This window comes from Lissotriton vulgaris, chromosome 3_1, assembly GCF_964263255.1.
Source record: "Lissotriton vulgaris chromosome 3_1, aLisVul1.2, whole genome shotgun sequence".
NCBI lineage: Eukaryota > Metazoa > Chordata > Amphibia > Caudata > Salamandridae > Lissotriton > Lissotriton vulgaris.
Genome location: NC_141689.1, coordinates 326,847,454 through 326,866,254, shown reverse-complemented (window position 1 = coordinate 326,866,254; position 18,801 = coordinate 326,847,454). Strand labels below are relative to the sequence as shown.

Below are 18,801 nucleotides of genomic sequence, written 5' to 3'. Positions count from 1 at the left end.
AGCGCTGCTGGGATATTCAAAAACATTACCAGTGGCATTCAGACGATTGACAGACATGGGCCTGTTATTGGCAAGACGTACAGTAGCACAGTGCTGGATGAGGGGTCCGACACCAACCAAGAAAAGGTGGGCCAACACCTTTAGGAACACTAGAGAAGACACTGCGGATACACAGCAGGAAGAGGTGGAGGAAGCACAGTAACTTACACATTGGTTAAGGATCTTCTCAGCATGCATAGTGAGAGGCATTAGATGGCAACCTGTGGGGACTAGCTGTGGTCGGGTGAAGTACTGATACTTGGACACACCGCCGTATGATGACAGCTGTGGCATTCCTAGGTCACCTAATTGGGGAGGTATGAGGGCACTCAGGACATTCCGGAGCGATCACACACGGGACGGGGGGACACGAGAACAGGAGTGTTATGTAGCGAGGCAATTTCTAGCATGTAGGCCAGCAAACTGGTTGCCTCGTTGGGGGGGGGGGGGGCTTCAGTAGTTTCAGTATATAGAGGGAGAGGGGGAGTTTACCTTAGGGAGGTCTTTTTCCATTTTCGTTCTTTTTATATTTTTTTCCTATTTATTAGTTTGCAACGACTTTAAGTAAAAATGCACCTTCACTGCTTGTTTCTGAGAATAAGGCTCACACAGAACTACTGTATCATTGATGTGAACTTCTGCATAATGCTCTGACATGGTTCCAACTGTTCACTGCGGTAATAATATCTTCTTTTAGGAACCCGTGCGCCGCCGTACCCCAGGGTTAACAGCAACTGGCTGTGTATCAATATGTGAATAATTGCTGGAACTGTATGAACCGTTGCTTTGCTGGCCCGGGGGGGTTGTAGGCAGCAAGCCGTGTATGTACCTGAATGTACCAATAAAGGTGTTTAAAAAAAAAAAAGCAGTGCATGATAATACTAAGTACCTTCCTAGCAAGTCTTCCTCGTCCCATTCTCACGAGACTTCAGTCTTCCCTGGTACAGATTTCCCCTATATAAATACAGCATGTAACTAATGCACCTCCCAACATGGCAGACACAGAATGTCCTATTGTGAGACCCATAAAAAGAAGCCCCACCACGTATACTTCCTGATTTTTTTCTGGATCCACCGGAACATTAATTTCGCCAATAACATAAGTTGTGTCAGTTATATTGTACAGTGAGAGTTTGGACCAGCAGCTTTAGCTGAAATCCAGTGATATGTTTAGCTTGCAACAGAGATTAGAGTGTAAAACGATAACTACCAGCATATAAACAGGGAATAGATGCCTGCAAAAGAAACAAGCATTGGCATAGCCAATAGGTCTCGCCTTTGGGACCTTATAAGTGTTTAGCCATGCAACGGTTGATATTGTTGCACCAAGGATATTGTGCAGTATAACTAAATACTTCTAAGGTCCCAAAAGCGAGACCTATTGGCTATGCCAATGCTTGTTTCCTTTTGTCCTATCACTCAATCAGCCTAATTTCCTGCCCTGTTTTTTCTTGACACATACCACCTTACTTTGACCATGTAGGCATATGTAATATGACTGTGTGACTAGTAATATTGTGTCATCAAAACTAGCTCCTAAGCAGTATAATTGTGACAAAGATGTAAGCTATATTATTATACAGACCGTGCTATCACAATAGAATATTAGATTAAAACAGGTCAGATTTTCTACGTTAACAACAGATGCCATTTTTAATGCCCTTGAAAATAAAAGCTCACATTTGATAGCAATATTGTCATGCTAAGCAAAGGTTAATTCTTGTTGTCCAGCATGCACCTTGTTCACCTAGGACATGAAGGTTAACCCCTGCTCTGCGCACTAGTCTCACTTACCTAACTATCATGTTCGGTCGAAAGTAAAGCTGTAAAAAAACAGTCATGTCTAATTAAGCTTGGCACCAACATCTACCATTCAAGATCCTGTCTATCATGTGTCACAGAAAATGACACTCAGGGTCCCGTAATCTTCTCTTAATGTGACATTCGTTCCTCAGATAAAGCACCATCATTTCTGGATTACCCATGCCACTTGGATGGCTTTCTTCTCAAAGATTTAAAGTATAAGCCTCATTTCACTTAAAACGTTGGAGGTCACACCTGGCCATAATGGCCATGAATGCTAGTGGGAAATATAGAGACAGGATCTATTGGTTAGTGGGAATACAGACACTACCAAACTAGTTACTGGGAGTTTGGAAAGCAGTTGTACCAATTACCAGACATTTAAAAGCTGCCCCACCTTTTGTGGGGCATGTGGCTAACTGACCATGCCTCTTACCGAGCAACCTTGAGAAAGGCCATACTTGTTACTTTGCAAAAGGAAACTGGTTGTTAGAAATTGTACGGACACTGGGCATAACTTATGGGAGAATATAGAGAAACATGCACATTTTGAGGTTAAAAAAGGGCATGTTTTTATCTACTGATACAGAGCTTAACCTATATTTTGCCTTTACTTGTTATTTTTAAACAGATGGTACAGGCTAGAAAGTAAAACACATGTCAACTTGGAAAGATTATATTGTGGTTTCTTATAATATTAAATCACAAACAAAACTATATTTGCAAGATTCATGTTTTCTAGAACTGATCGTGATTTTTATACGAAAGTGTGGACGCCGATAAGTGCTTTCTTAAAGCATCTGTATATCATGCCGAGCAAACCTTGATACTAGTACCTGCATCAGAGAGAAGAAGTGATTGATGAGAATGCCAATATGATCCTGCAGCCAGCCGCTATTGAGGATATGATTGCGCTCCTGCTCGGCTTCCTCCCTCCGGTTATCACAAATGTCCCACAGGCGATCTCTTAGGTCCTACAAGAAGCAACGGAGTGTATGAACAAGGTTCTTATAAACACTGCTGTCATTACCAATAGCAAGGAGCTTTCTGTGACAATTTATCTTGTTGAACATTATTTAAAAAGTAATAAATAGTTGTAGCTATTCTCCAACAAGCATTGGCATAGCCAATAGGTCTCGTCTTTGGTTCCTTATAAGTGTTTAGTTATCCAGCACAATATCCTTGGTGCAACAACATTAAGTGTTGCATGGCTAAACACTTATAAGGTCCCAAAGGCGAGACCTATTGGCTATGCCAATGCTTGTTCAATATTATATACGAGCCATAGTTGCTGCTTATTTACCTCATGTAACTAACAGCCATTGACAAAGCCAATGGTCCTGACTTGTTGTAGGTATGATGTTACTTATTGTATCATATATCTGGATGCAGTGACCGAAACAGCAAAATACAAGTCGGGCGGCACACTATGCTAAGCACAGATATTTAGCTTAAGTGTGTAAGCCACTCCCCCAATTACATTAGCCACGCCCCTTTGAGAGATCCCCCCCCAGCTATTTCATCCCACTTAAAGCCCTGGGTACAGGTGTGAATAGTAAGACTCTCACCAGTAAAATGGGTTGGTTGTGGGGGCACTTTCAGATGCGAAGTATTCTAAGGCCTGATGTCTAAGCTACGTGCACTTAATACCACCATGCAGCTGTTGGGCCAAGCGGGTGAACACGCGTAAGTACGCCAGTTAGTTTACATAGGGACACAGGTAATGCACGCAAGACCGAGTGAACAGATCGCGGCTCATACTCGGATACCTTTTGCAGAGTTATTAGTTTCAGCTCCATTGAATACCCTTTGCGAGCTTGAAATAGTGGCAGAGGAAGGACTGGGCTGCGGATTACGTCAGTACAACTACAGGGGGCCTGGAAATTGATAATTTAAGGCCATGTCAGGGATAGACCTGGCGGGCGTCTCCTCCACAGTGGTTCACGCCCGTTCCCTCCATATTTAAACTGTCCATACACAGAGTGAGACAAGGATTTGTAGAAGTGCTGACAATCATTTGGAAGATAGTAAACTATGAGGACGCAAACCTGGGCTTGCCTGCACCTGGAGCATATGATAATGAGGGTCAAGTTTGGTCACCTCTAAGCTGACTGAGGTATGAAATCGTCAGCAGCGGATTGAGCCGTGTGGAGTCAGGCATGCCAATTATTGGGGAGCGCGGGGGGGGGAACATTCATCGCTGTTAAGCTCAGACAGGGAAAGGTTACCAGTCGGGCGGAAGGAGGCGAACTCACTATTTAATTTTTGTCTAGATGCAACCTGCACTTGTTAACTATGAATGGAGCATTCTTGTTATGTTTATTTTAGTCTCTACGAATGTTCTTAAAGTTACTACTGGGTGCGGGGCAAAACACAACAAGCATTGGCTACGCGACCCGGCCGGGAGTTGTGTGTGTGCTCGCGCGCAATTTTTTTTAAAACAGTCACCGCAAGTGCTACCTTGCCAGCCACCAGCTTGTATTACGCGCATGCGCTGGCGCATTCTAGCAAGCTGGTCGCCGGGAAAGTAGCACTTTTAAAAGCAGCTACTAAATGTCTCGGCCAGATCAGCGCATGCGCTGGATCAGGCTGAGACCTAAAAAACACCTTCCAACACTCGGCCCTTTGTCATGTTGAATATAGACTATGCCTGGCATAGATGTAAGGATCAGTGATTGAGGGGGGAACCGATCTTGACTCAATCTCAGCCTGCTGCACCTACAGAGTAACAGAGGTGAGAACTTGTCAAATGTATATGTGTACCTGCATTAGTTATGTGGGTTTTCTCATTGTATAACTGGGAATTAAAATGCATTTCACACCTTATAACATTACAGAAAGAATGAAATTACTGCCTCGGACCTTTGTTCACTTGGACGTAATGAGGGCAGAATTTAAGCGCAATGCATTACATTTTGAAAATAGTGGATAAGTGCTAAGATGTTCAGTGTTTTTGATACAAACCTTCTCTGTCCGGCTTAAGCCTTTCCATATCACCTTTGTATAAAGGAAGTAAGATATAGCGATGTTGTGGAATAACAGGGCATGGGACTCCTGGCTTCGCAGGGTACCTCAGCCTGAACTCTTGTAGACCCTGACAATCAATATTTGTAGGAGACTCACAGTATACTAAATATAAACAATCATCATCTGAAATACATAGCATTCAAATGCAAACATTATTACTCCTATTATTAATACTAGCGTCTCCACTAGCCCTGATTTCTTCTCGGTGCTACATGAGATGGCCAGACCCATTCCAACGTAACTAAAAGAATAAAAATCCATAGGGTAAAGGAAGCAATAAATGATATAAAACATTCATGAATAAAGCATGTATAGCCCCCCTCCTGTTACTCTTATTTTTTCTCTTTTTCCTTTACATTTTGATTATATTTATTTAACTATTCTGTTACTTCAATATAAGATATGTTCATACCTTTCGTATTGTTATTTCATAACAGGTTATAGAGCATGTACTGTTAATTTTTCCTTTCCCTCTATCATAATCTATTAGTTCATTAATCCTTTTTAATATTTTGCAAATAGCGTTTTCTTCTTTATCTTAATCAAGTTACCTATATATTTTATTTCTCATACTATTATTGTTTTCTATTTTTACTGCTCTGCAGTTTTATGAAATTGATACTTACTATGTCATTTATTGCATAATTCAATAAAAAATGTCAACACAAAAAAAGAAAGCATTATTAGACAGGCATTCGTTTTAAACATATTAAATGAAAGAATACATATAAATAATGAGTACATATATGATCTACGTACAATAAGCATTAATTTAAACTATCTTATAACTACATCCTCTCGTGACTATTACGAAATGTACATATTTAACCATCCCATTTGTTAGACAAGAGTTGTGCTCAAAGAGCCATGCCTCCAGTTCAGATTCGGAGGCACCCCCGTTTCTGAATGTCTTTAGCTGTGCCTGCGGTTAGAGGTGCGTTTGGGTTCATGAAAGCGAAAATAAACATGTTAGTCTTATTAACAACTTCAGGGCCTCTCAGGTGTGGCTCGAAGCTGGACTGTTAATGTCTCCATTAATCTAAACCCTTCATATTACAATGTGGACACGGAAACAAGATCAAGATAATCAAACAGTGCCTTTTGAGTGTTGCTACACTGAATAAGTCTGGATTTATTCCTTCCCATTTTTAATTTTTTTTTAACTTTTTAAATTTAAAAAGAAAAATTTTGGGGGGCAAATGACTTTATTTAATTTTCTTAATAGAAAACGACCAGCAGAGGTCAGTAAAACACCAGAATCACTTTAGCATTCTCTAGATTCCAGTCCAAAGAAATTGTCTTCGAAGAGCACCGTAGAATTTTTTTTTTCCAAATCTTGTATTTTAAGTGATATGACCACCGAAGGCCCCGCTTTTATATTAAAAACAGAGGTTTGGACTATACCATTTCCAGCTGAAAGGCAATATTTCTTCCCATGTGTTCCCATACCTGGTGTGTCACGCAGTTTGGTGCTTACTTTCCCTCCATGTCAAAAACAGTAGATGATTCAGCACCCAGGACGATGCGCTGATTAGCTTAATACATATAAGGTCCCAAAGGCGAGACCGATTGCATTGCAAATGCTTATTTTTCGTTATGACGGCTTTGTGAATAAAAAACTTTGTAGAAATACAATGAACCTCCCCTTTACTGCATGACGGCTGTGCAGTGGTATGCACCAAGGGCACCAGAGCATCTTCTGATGTTTATCTCACTGGTAAATCCAACGTTTTCTGTAATCCCACACTCTTTATTACTGGTTTTACAGGCATTTTGAATTCGGGAGACAACAAAACAGACCCCTGTGCATGTGTACAAACCCCTAAAGCTTGGTAGCAAATGGATGAATTTCTATTGGCACATGTAATCTTTTAGCAAAACAGTAGGGGTATAGCACAAAAGTGAAAGCCGTACTCAACCTTTTTAGGCTTGCATAGGTACAGGAAAAAGGGTCAATATGTAGTGTGAAAACCAACCACATACTGATAATTGTTTAGAAATACAAAATGTTGGTTCTTGCACTTGTGGTAGCGAAAAGGGATATTGCGAAGTACTAGGGGTCCCCGGAACCGCCAGGATTAGAAGAATGGAGAAGAGGATTAGACCTTTACATGGCGGCCGAGAGAGTGACATATAAAGCGAGGGGGTGCCCGAATAAATTTCGAAGGGTCTGGTCCAAATGGCGACATTATCACGGGTTGGATGGGGGGTTGTGAAGGGTGGGAAATTGACAATCTGATTATCTGGATGCAAGAGCGCCGATAAGAGAGCTCAGGGAGGGATGTGATGGGAACAGTGTACCGTATATCCATGGACTTTGAACTGAGATGTTATATACTGTGACAGAAAATGGGGGCTCTGATGTGGGTGGGTGTGGGAGTACAGTAATGTATACTGCTGATGTTACGACTGTACTGTTGAGTTTTGATAAAATGCAAACAAAAATATTTTTAAATTAAAAGAAATACAAAATGTAACTTGTGCTTGTCTACAATTGTACTGTCATGCATATACATTTGGAAGGGACCAGATTAGTGACCACATGGAAAGAACTTAAAAACCTCATTAGGCAGAGCCCACCAGACTGTGCATGGTGTCTGGTTACAAAAAACATACTGTCAGTTCACCAAAAATGTACCATAAGCTTAAAGCCTACCCATTGCTCACCACAGCTTGGCTTTATTGTCATTCTCATTTGCTTGACTCATATACGATCACTTTCTTTGTCCACGACAAAGAGCTTCAGTGGTACCCCAAGAATGCTTTGATTGATTGATTGATCTTGTGTTTGACCCTCCCCAGAGCATAGCCTCTTTAATTACACTGCTAACTTTTATGGAACTATGTTCAGAAAATACCCTAGCGCATGCGCTCTCACTTGCAAAACATATTGTGTTCTAGAAGGGGCTTGGAACATGCACATTGCTTACCATTTTATGAGCCTTATTGTCATTCTAATTAGCTGCCTTATAATTAAGCAGTGCAAGCTGGCTACACTTCCTCTTCTTTCGGCTCAAGGATTGACAAATTACTGATTAGGGTCTTTCGACTGATGGCGTTGTGATTGAGATACTATTTTTTTCATTTTCTTTATTCTTACCCTTCCTTCCCGTTCATGTTGCTTCTTCCCCCTCCTACCTCTCTTATCTGTGTTGCTTATTTCTCTCCCACCCCTTTCTGTGTTGCTTATTCCCCTTCCACTTCATCCGTCCATGTTGCTGCTTCTTCTCCCACCCCGTACGTTTGGCTTCTTGCCCTTCCACTGCTTATTACCCTGACATTCCACTTGTCCCGGTTGCTTATTTTCCTCCCCCGCAACCGTCATAAGGAAAATAAAAAGTGCTATAGCATGGCTAGCGCTGGCCGCTTCACAGCATATTTCTGTCCACCTGCCCTCCAGTTGTCAATCACCACCGATTTGCATAATCAATAGCTTGCCCATAGGCGAGATCTATTGGCTTTACCAATGCTTGTTTCTTTTTGCTTAAGCACTCCATGAGATTTCATGTTTTTTCAAGACTCCTTTCTGTCTCTTTATGGCACAATTACATAAAACGCAAACACACACATGCACATGCACACACACACACACACATACACATACATGTGTTACCATCCTTGTGGGGACTATATGTGGATACCTGCCTTGTGGGGACTAACCTTCCCGAATGTTTTTAAAATATACTGACAGAAAACTTTAAAGAAAAATCATGATACCGGATCCTAATTCAAATCTGCAAATATATTGTTGTTTAATCGCGTGCGCAGAACGGGTCCTTGTGGGGACTTGAACATGTGCTACCATCCTTGTGAGGACGTAGTTCATAATACTATTTGTAATTCAATACTGTCAAAGGCACATGGCTAAATATTTGTTTTACCAACATTATACACAAACAACATTATAATCTATTCATATATGCAGAGGCCAGAACCCTTCTTGGCCTTCCTAGAACTTGCTCTAACACTAATGCTATCTGTCGGCCACATTGGTTGCCAGTGGCTAGACATGTCGAGTTCAAGGCCCTTTGCATCACTTTTAAAATTCTGAATCTCTCTTCCCCTGGTATTTTGGCCAATCTGGTGTCATCTTATCTTCCTAAATGTCAGCTCAGCTTGATGGGTCACCATCTGGTGGTTGTTCCCCGGGTAAGGAGGGTGAGGGCTGGTGGGCATTCCTTCCATATTCTGGCATCTAAACTCTGGAATTCACTGCCTCTTCACATGCGCAGCATCAACAATTATCTGGCCATCAAAACCCATCTCTTCCCTTCTTCGTAGGCCTTCCAATCTGTCAGTAGCTTCCTTTTCTGTTGCTTAGCGCTGAGACGCTCTTTCGCTGGAGCAGCTATGCGCTCTATAAAACCTCATAACATAACATATGAAATACTGCATAATATACTAGGGGTATACACAAAAGACAGATTATGTTAATGTGTCAGAAAATATCATATCAGGATTACAGAAAAACACTTAAAACTGTATTCACCCTGTTTACTAGTGCTTAAAATCTTAGGAGATAAAGGAACTAACACATAAAGAAATTAACACATGGAACCAAGGAATATGGTCAAATAGAACCCAGAGCTTGATTAGTAGGTTACGTTTTTGCCAAAATAACTATTAGACCACACCTCCCTTGGAATGCATATAATGTAAATATCTGCATAGGGATAGGGTTGGATGATGCACACAGAGGAGTTATGTCATCACTGCATTGGACCTCCTTCCACATAAAATCTGGAAGGAATTTGCCTCAGACCTTTTTCCCAGACTCCGGCATTTCTGCAATCAATCGTTATGCAGCCGGGTTGTACCTTCTGGCTTGAAACAGGCCATGGTTACGCCACTCTTGAAGAAGGCCACTCTTGACCCAACCTGCCCGGATAATTATCAGCCCATCTCTCTCCTACCCTACCCAGTGAAGATCCTCGAACGTCTGGTCAGCAAATCACTGTCAGTATTCCTAGAACGTTACAACCGTCTGGCGGATGTACAATTTGGTTTCCGTCCAGAACACGGAACAGAGTCTGCTTTGGTGACCGTGATGGTCGATCTTCGTATGTTGGCAGACAGGGGACAATCGGCAATACTTATTTTGCTTGACCTGTCTGCCGCTTTCGACAAGGTTAACCACAGCATTTTGCTGACCCGTTTAGAGGAGGTAGGAGTCGTGGGCACTGCCATGGATTGGTTTCAATCCTATTTATCTGGCAGGTGTCAGGCAGTGGCTCTTCTACCGTTTCAATCAGCCTACACTAACACCTGTCATGGGGTTCCACAAGGATCCGCCATCAGCCCAATTTTATTTAACATCTACTTGAGCCCACTGATCAAAAGTAGTTGGCTCATAATGTGAAATTGGTATATTATGCTGATGACACCCATATCATTCTATCTTTTGATGGAACTCAACCTAATGCCTTGGAGGATTTTCATGCTTGCATGCACAACACTGCGCAGTGGTTACAACATACGGAGCCTATTAGGATGGTGGACGGACATGCGTCCGTCCGCCACCCCAGAGGAGGAGGGACCGTCCGCAGGGGCAGCGGCGGTCCCTCCGTGCTAATTAGGATGTGACCGCCACCCTGGTGGTCACATCCTGTATTTTTAACATTGCGGCGGGTGCTGCTTGAAGCAGCACACGCCGCAATGTTAAAAAAAACATGTTTTCCTTTGCGTGCACGAAGCTGCAGGCACCGTGTGGTGCCTGCCGCTTCGTGCATGCTAAGGCAGGGCATCCCCCCACGCCCCCTTCACCCCTGGGGGCCCGCAACGGGCCCCCAAAGAAAAGTCTGTATGCCTTTCCACGGCGGAAATGCCGCCGTGTAAAGGCATAGGACCACTGACATCCTAATATGGCTGGCGGTGTCTGATAGACACCGCCAGCCATGTTAGAGCTTTTCCGCCGCGGTCGGAAGGCGACCTTGGCGGAAAAGCGGCGGACGGAAAAAAGATCCCCAGGCCCGGAGGATGCGGATTAACCGCAATCCTAATGAGCCCTCAGTTCTCTACAATTTAATTCAGATAAGACCGAAATTTTTACACTGCGCAGTTGGGAAGGTTCCTCTGCCTCTTCCTCACAATTTTTGGCCTCTTGGTATATCTACTCCCCTGGCGCTGTCTAAGATGGTGCGACACTTGTGAGTCATGTTCAATGCCAACTTGTCACTGGAGACGCAAGTGAATAAGATGGTGGAGTGCTGTTTTGATCTTATTAGAGCATTGAGAAAGGTCCCTCCGTTGCTTCCCATCTCGGCCAGAGCCTTGATAGTACGAGGCGCTATTTTAAGCAGACTTGACTACTGCTGTTGGAGTCCCCCAAATATCTGATTCAGCGACTGCAACGTGTTCAGAATAGGGCAGCGAAATTAGCTCTGTCTAGACCTCGTGGCTTGTCTGCCTCAATGTATCTAGCTGAGCTACACTGGCTCCTGGTGCAGCAAAGAATATATTTCAAATCCCTATGTATAGGGTTTAGGGCTCTGCGTGGATTCGGTCCCAAGCCGCTACAGAAGAAATTGATCTGGTACACTCCCACCCGGAGCCTCCGATCCTTTTCTGCCTTTCTGGCAAAGGTCTCCAGGTTTAACAGGGTCAGACTGGGAGGAAGAACTTTTAGTATTGCCACCGCCAAACTATGGAATGAACTGCCACTTGAAATCAGACGATGTCGTACCTTGTCCTTGTTTAGGAAAAGGATACAAACTGTTCCCCAGAAATTGATCCTGTCGTCTCTGAGTACTGCCAATTTTAGGTTCTGTCCTTCTTGCTTTACTTTGGTCTGTGTTCACATATCTTTAGCGGCAGGGTAACCGTAGGGCGTTTGTTGCGCTTTATAAATGCTATATACAATACAATACAATTGTATGTGACAATGTCAATAGAGGTGGTATGTGAACACAGTAGCACCAAGGTCTGCATAGAGATTGTGTCTTCAGCCATGGCAAAAGTTCCCATAAAGGTAGAATGTGAAGATAATTTTATTCATGTCAGCATAGAAATAGTCTATTATTTTAGCAGCCCTAAGAGAGATATTGTGTCAATGTAATCACGTCTAAATCCCCATAGAGATATTGTGAGATTATTAGGATGTTCAAGTCCTCAAAGTTAGTGCATGAATATGATTGTGTTCAAGTTCCCACTGAAATAGTGTGTAAAAACAAAGCTTAAATCCCTGTGCAGAGAATGCGAAGCTAATGATGTTCACGTCCCCACAAAGATAGTGTGTTAATAAAGCGATGTTTAAGTCCCCACAGATTTAGTGTATTATTGTAGTGATGTTCAAGTCCCCACAAAGAAAGTGTGCTATTATAGTGATGTTTAAGTCCCCACAGAGATAGTGTGTGAAGATAATTGTGCTAAAGTCCCCATTGAAATAGTTGGTAAATTCACAGCTTAAATCCAGTTATAAAGAATGTGAAGCTGATGATGTTCAAGTACACATACAGGTTATGTTCAATTATAGGAATGCTCAAGTTCCCAAAGAGATGGCATGTTATTATAGTGATGTTCAAGTCCCCACAAAATAGTGTGTTATAGTGATGTTCAAGTCCCCACAGAGATCGTGCGTTATTATAGTGATGTTCAAATCCCCACAAAGATAGTGTGTTTTTAAAGTGAAGCCCATGTCCCCATGGAGATGTTGTGTTATTTTTCAATGACAACTTTTGTGACTTCCACGGTTGTCCTATATCTCTACAGCTACAAATATCCACTCTCCTTAGTGTGTATTCTGGGTTATCTTTAATATTAATATCAACAGTTTGAGTCCCACATCAGCTGGTGGTTCCTCTATGAAGTTCCTCTATGAAGTCTGCTGCTCTTTTATGAACCTTGCTGTCCATTGATAAACCAATGAGACTTCTCTGCATCGACACACCTCCCTTTTTGATAGGCGTGGTCAGCTTCCGGGGTGCCATTTCGGCAGCCCGCCCAACAGACCCGATAATCATCGTCCTAAACATCTCTAAAATTAGTTGATGCTTCGTTTGTGTTTACTGTGTCATTACGAGACGGAGCGTCATATATTTTGATGACTGACACCGGACATTTTTCTTACTATTAGCGATCTGGTTACCTCCAGTAACCCTGAATCTTTCTTGATGTAAACAACCACGAACAACTCTTTGCATTTCATTGGGCCATTGGGTGAATACTCGACCCCCATTGGCCATTGACTTAACCAATAGCAAGCTGAAGTACTCGCATCGCTTTAAGACCAAGTAAAGGTTATTTTCCTTATCGTGTCATGATGAGAAGGAGCCGTCGTATTTTATGACGTTTTCCATTGGGCATCCTCTCCACTAATAGGGATCTGGCTTTTTCCTTTTTCCTTTTTCTTAAACTTTGCAACTATTCGAGTAGATATCCTGCAGGAGACGACCTTGGACACCACTTCGATGTTATTGGGCCACTGTTGAATACTCTACTCTTATTGGCCAGCGGCGTAACCAATGGCGAGTACATGTACTCGTTTGAAACCAATCAAAGGTCGCCTTTCTGCCTATGGTTTTTCCGTGAGTGACGTACTAATCATGTGTCTCTCTCTCGCTGGTCCGCTTGTATTGAACGACGGGTGCCCAGCATCATCGGCAGACACACGCTGAAGGCTGTCATTGCTTAATTAATGTTTCCTCTTGGGTCCACAAGGCCTGTATTTACGCGGGCCTCCCTGTCTGTCTAGTTACCTTCCCCTCGGCTCAGTAGGGGTGTGAGGTACCGACGGACAGGTGAGTGCGCTAGAGGTTTACATACAGGAAGCTCATATCTTTGTCCTTCAATATTGAACAGCAGCTATATTTTATAATGCAACAGCTATATATTTCGAATTTTATATTGCAATAGCTATATACTTCAACTCGAGAAACTTCTTTTCTAAAGCTAAGTGACTAAAAAACTGTAACTTTATTCTGAAGGTTTGTTCCGTAGAACTTCTACTTGTTTAAACTTAGCAGGTGTCACGTACATTATGGTCATTTTTGTGATCAATTGTAGACACCTATGGACTTACAATATTATGACGCTAGACGTCAATTTCTTGTATGCATCTGTCATCTACATATTATGTTGACAAATTGAACTGATGAATGCTTCAATATCGTTCGATCATTGACTGGCTAGGCTAGCGAGGACTGCTCTTTTTCTGCTTCTCTGCCCCTTTTCTGAACACTAGGAGATTCATGAAATGGATTCATATCATACATAAAGTGATGCTATGGTATATTTTTTTCCTTTTTTCCAATTTCTTTAGAGCGGGGTCTCATTACCTGAGTGAGTGCCAGGCGAGGTGAGGCCACTCCCAAGTAATTTTGGATGAGTGATTACACAATTAACAGAAAGTGAGCAATGACTCTTTGGATGCTATATGTCTCATTACATATATGTTGTTTTCATATTTAAATATTTGATATGTGTGTCTGTATTTACTACTTGTGTTTCAGGAGCGGATTTTTTCACAAACCATGACTTCATATCCTACCACTAAGTATATTTACAAATGGTAGGTCTATTGCTTCTGCATGGTACGTAATTTTCACTATTTTTGCACAGTTGCAGTAGTGTTATAATTATAGGTCCTGAAGAAAGCCATTTGTGGAGAAGTGTGGCTCAATGCTTAGAGCGGCAGACCTTGATGTAGAACGCTGGCCAGGGACCAGGGTTCGATTCCCGCCTCGGCGGGTTTCAGGCTTAAATTCCTCTGACCGGATATTCTCGCCTCAGTGCCGATTCTAAGCATGGGTCCCACGCTGCAACTCTGGGCAATAGCTTGCTTAGTCTCCACAAAGGCCCCCTGATACACAGGGGATGCCTGGTTTCACCATGGGATGCCCAGGAGTGGACACCCCACAAGGAAAAGCCAGGAGGGGTTCCCTTGTGGTAGGAGTACAAGCGCCGGGATGCCTCCGGGTCACTGTTCGCGCTATACAAATACGCCACATTTACACACATTTACATTTACATTTCTTGGCTGAAACATGTCGACTAATTGATCCATCTATGGATGGTAATATTTGTTCTCAACCATCCACACTCTGCTTTTAACCTTGTCACCATGGTGACCACCTCAATAAAATTAGTCATCAGGCACCATGTTAGTCCATGTTAGTCAATTTTAAACCCACACTTTCTATTAGCACACATTCTTTTTGAGCACTGCAACTTTTCATCTCCCACAGCTCATGATACACTGCTGTCTGGCTTTCCATCACTGGTGGATCCTTTACTAGAGTTCCCTCACAATACTCCATGGTGAGTCACCTAGTGGATACCAGTTTGTATTCCTAAATCCCAGATGATGAAGTTCCGCCAATGGGTGGGCTGATGGGTTTTCTTCATCTCCTCTTTGTCACCCTCATTAGTTTATACATACACTCATCCATTAGAAAACAGACACTCTCTAGCCATTCCTGAACGATAGCATCCCTTTGTGTTTTTTACTTTTTCTAGATGTTGTGTTATCCACAGGAGTCCTCTCTTACAGGCCACCCATGGCTGTAATTCTTCCCTTCCCTCTTTCCTAGACAATATTTCCAACCTGTGGATTACGCATAATAACTTTTTTCTGTTGGGAGATTTCAACTTCTGGGCAGAAGAAAGCCTGTAGGCAGCAAATAAGGAACTGTGCAGTACCTGCGAAACAATCAATCTTAAACAGCAGGTCTCTGGCCCCACATACCTAGTGGGCCACACCCCAGACCTTATATTCTCCCCAGAAAACCTTACCTCGGTAGAGGAAATTACTCCTCTTTGCTGGACTGACCACTCACTGATTACTTTTCACCTGCAACTAGCTAAAAGCTGTTCCCTCGCCAAGCCAGTAGCAAACTCAGTAGAATGTAGAGCATGGAATAAGCTCCCTAAAATTAAAACTAAACCCCTTATCAAGAACTTATATTTTTCACTAGCAAACTCGGCGGAGGTGAACTATAATAGATTTAAAAGGGAAATTATAAAATGTTTAGATGAAACCAAATCCCTGGCCACCCAAAAGAATCGGAAAAGGTTTTCAGCCCCTTGGTACGACCTTACGCTGAAAAATGCCAAACTTAAATGTAGGCAGTCGGAAAGGAAATGGAGGCGTCACTACCTTGAAGGAGTTAAGCTCATTCTAAAGAACGTGCTGAGTGAGTACAAAAACAAGTTAAGGAAGGTAATAGCAAACTGTTTTTATGAGCAGATCACTGCGGCTCCTAACAGAGTGAAAAAAAACTTTAAAGTCCTAATAGAATTCAACGATCCATCTAGTTTAAGCAAGAGATCAAACCATCATAGACACTATGTGATAACCAGTTGGAATATTTCGACAGTAAAATCACAACTATTCTGGAAGGAATCAACAAATCTGCACACCCCCTCAGCCCCACTTAATCGAAACAGTTTCTCGCCCCCCCCCCCCTCCTCCCGCTCAGATCTCACCCCTGCAGAGTCGTCTCCTGTGACACTCACTAGGCTGGTTTCTATCTCTAGCGAGGCCTTTAAAACTCTGCATTGGGCTATAAAATTAATCAATTAATCAATCAATCAGAGTACTTGTAAAGCGTGCTACTTACCTGTGAGGATCTCAAGGCGCTATGGGGAGGGGGGGTGCTGCTACTGCTCGAAGAGCCAGGTCTTGAGGAGTCTTCTGAAGGCGAGTAGGTCTTGAGTTTGCCGTATGTGGATAGGGAGGGTGTTCCAGGTCTTGGCGGCGAGGTAGGAGAAGGATGTGCCGCCGGAGGTCATTCGTTGGATGCGGGGGAGAGCGGCGAGGGCAAGGCTGGTGGAGCGGAGCTGGCGGGTGTGGGTGTAGAAGCTGAGCCTGCTGTTCAGGTAGGCTGGTCCGGCGTTGTGGAGTGTTTTGTGTGCATGAGTGAGGAGCTTGAAGGTGATCCTCTTGTCGACGTAGGTCTCTCAGGTGGGGGGTGATGTGGCTGCGGCGGGGGACGTTGACGATCAGTCGGGCGGAGGCATTTTGGATGCGTTGGTAGTTGTCGTAGGTGGTTGGCTGGGATTCCTGCGGAGAGTGCGTTGCCGTAGTCCAGTCTGCTGCTGACGAGGGCCTATGTCACCGTTCTTCTTGTTTCAGTCGGGATCCACTTGTAGATCCTGCAGAGCATGCGGAGGGTGTTGTAGCAGAAGGAGGAGACGGCGTTTACCTGCTTAGACATGGAGAGGGAGGAGTCGAGGATGAATCCTAGGTTGCGTGCATGGTCAGTGGGTGTTGGTACTGTCCCCAGTGTGGTCAGCCACCAGGAGTCATCACAGGCGGAGGGGGTGGGTCCGAGGATGAGCACCTCCATCTTGTCCGAGTTCAGCTTCAGACGGCTGCTCCTCATCCAGTCGGCGACGGCCTTCATTCCCTTGTAGAGGTTGGTTTTGGCAGTATGTGGGTCCTTGGTGAGAGAGAGGATGAGCTGGGTGTCGTTGGCGTAGGAGATGATGTTGAGGTTGTGATGGCGGGCCACTTGTGAGAGGGGGGCCATGTAGACATTGAACAGCGTTGGGCTGAGAGATGAGCCCTGGGGGACGCCGCAGATGATGTTGGTGGCTTCGGATCGGAAGGGTGGGTTCTGTCGGAGAGGAAGGATGTGGTCCAGTCAAGGTCCTTCTCTTGGATTCCGGTTTCTAGGAGGCATGTCTTTAGAGTGCGATGGCAGACCGTGTCGAAGGCGGCTGACAGGTCCAGGAGGATGAGGGCTGATGTTTCCTGTTGTCTAGTTGGCGCCTGATGTCGTCTGTGGTGGCGATGAGGGCTGTCTCGGTGCTGTGGTTTCGTCTGAATCCGGACTGGGACGGGTCCAAGATGTTGTTGTCTTCCACGTGGCGGGCCAATTGCATGTTGACGATTTTCTCGATGACCTTTGCCGCGAACGGGAGCAGGGAGATTGGCCGGAAGTTCTTGAGGTCTTTGGGGTCCGCCTTGGGCTTCTTGAGGAGGGCGTTAATTTCGGCGTGCTTCCAGGTTTCCGGGAATGTCGCTGTTTCGAAGGAGATGTTGATGACCCTCCGTAGTTGGGGTGGGATGGCTGCGTCTGCTTTGTTGAATACGTGGTGTGGGCACGGGTCTGATGGAGATCCTGAGTGGAAGGAGTTCATGACCTTGCGTGTCTCATCGTCATTGACGTTGGACCAGGAGGTCAGGCGGTTGGCGCTGGTAGTGTTCACTGGGGGGGGTGGAGTCTGACGTAGTCGTGGTGGTCATGGTGTTGAAGCTGTCGTGGATGTCAGCAATCTTTTTTTTTTTTTTTTTTTTTTTTTTTGTAAGACGTTTATTAGTATTCAAAAGTGCAGTACACATAGCAAAGCCTACAACCCTGCGGGCCGGCTGCAAAAGAGCGGTAGATCGTGAGGGTGAAGGTCTGCAGGGGAGGGTGTGCTGTTGCGCCCCACTTGTCTCTGGCATGTAAGATTTCAGGTATTATGGTCACATTACCTTAATTCAGCAAATAAACAGTTCCATAAGTGACGTCTTATTTTACAATTTTTCTAGAACTAAACCATGAATTCAGCAAACTAAACAGAACAGTTCGTATCGGCGTGTCCCAATGTTCCTTTCGCAGCTGCGCCGCGTCGTGTCTGTCCTGCTTGCACAGTGCTAAAAGAAGACCCCTCTAGACGGTGTGGTGTACACTGATAATGCGTCAGTACATTAGGGGGCCAGTGGTGCGCATGCGCAAATGATCGCGGACTTGAAGTGGGACAGCTCCTGTGGGCCGTGGTGTCTCGCCGGTCGCCGGCCTGGCTAGCGGCGTGTGTAGCAGTCAAGTGGAGTAGCCTAGCTGTTGGTGTAGCAGATGTCGCCCGCGCCTGGACTCGCTGTCGGGGGCGCGGTTAGTGGCATCTGTCCACCGTGTCGTGGAAGGTTGTTAAGGCTACAGCCGGTGATCAGGAGTCCGATACTACAAACATGTGAACATATGAGGGGAAGGGGTGGGGGGGGGGTGGAGT

At 44.1% G+C, this 18,801-nt stretch overlaps 1 protein-coding gene across 1 annotated transcript in view; it reads right to left on the bottom strand.

Moving 5' to 3' along the window:
- SPEF2 (sperm flagellar and cilia associated 2) overlaps nt 1–18,801 on the bottom strand; it is a 1,087,451-nt gene that overhangs the window by 499,817 nt on the left and 568,833 nt on the right. Inside the window, exon 22 of the mRNA XM_086960525.1 lies at nt 2,679–2,816. Coding sequence (XP_086816651.1) covers nt 2,679–2,816 — 138 coding nt within the window. The remainder of the gene's footprint in view (nt 1–2,678; nt 2,817–18,801) is intronic.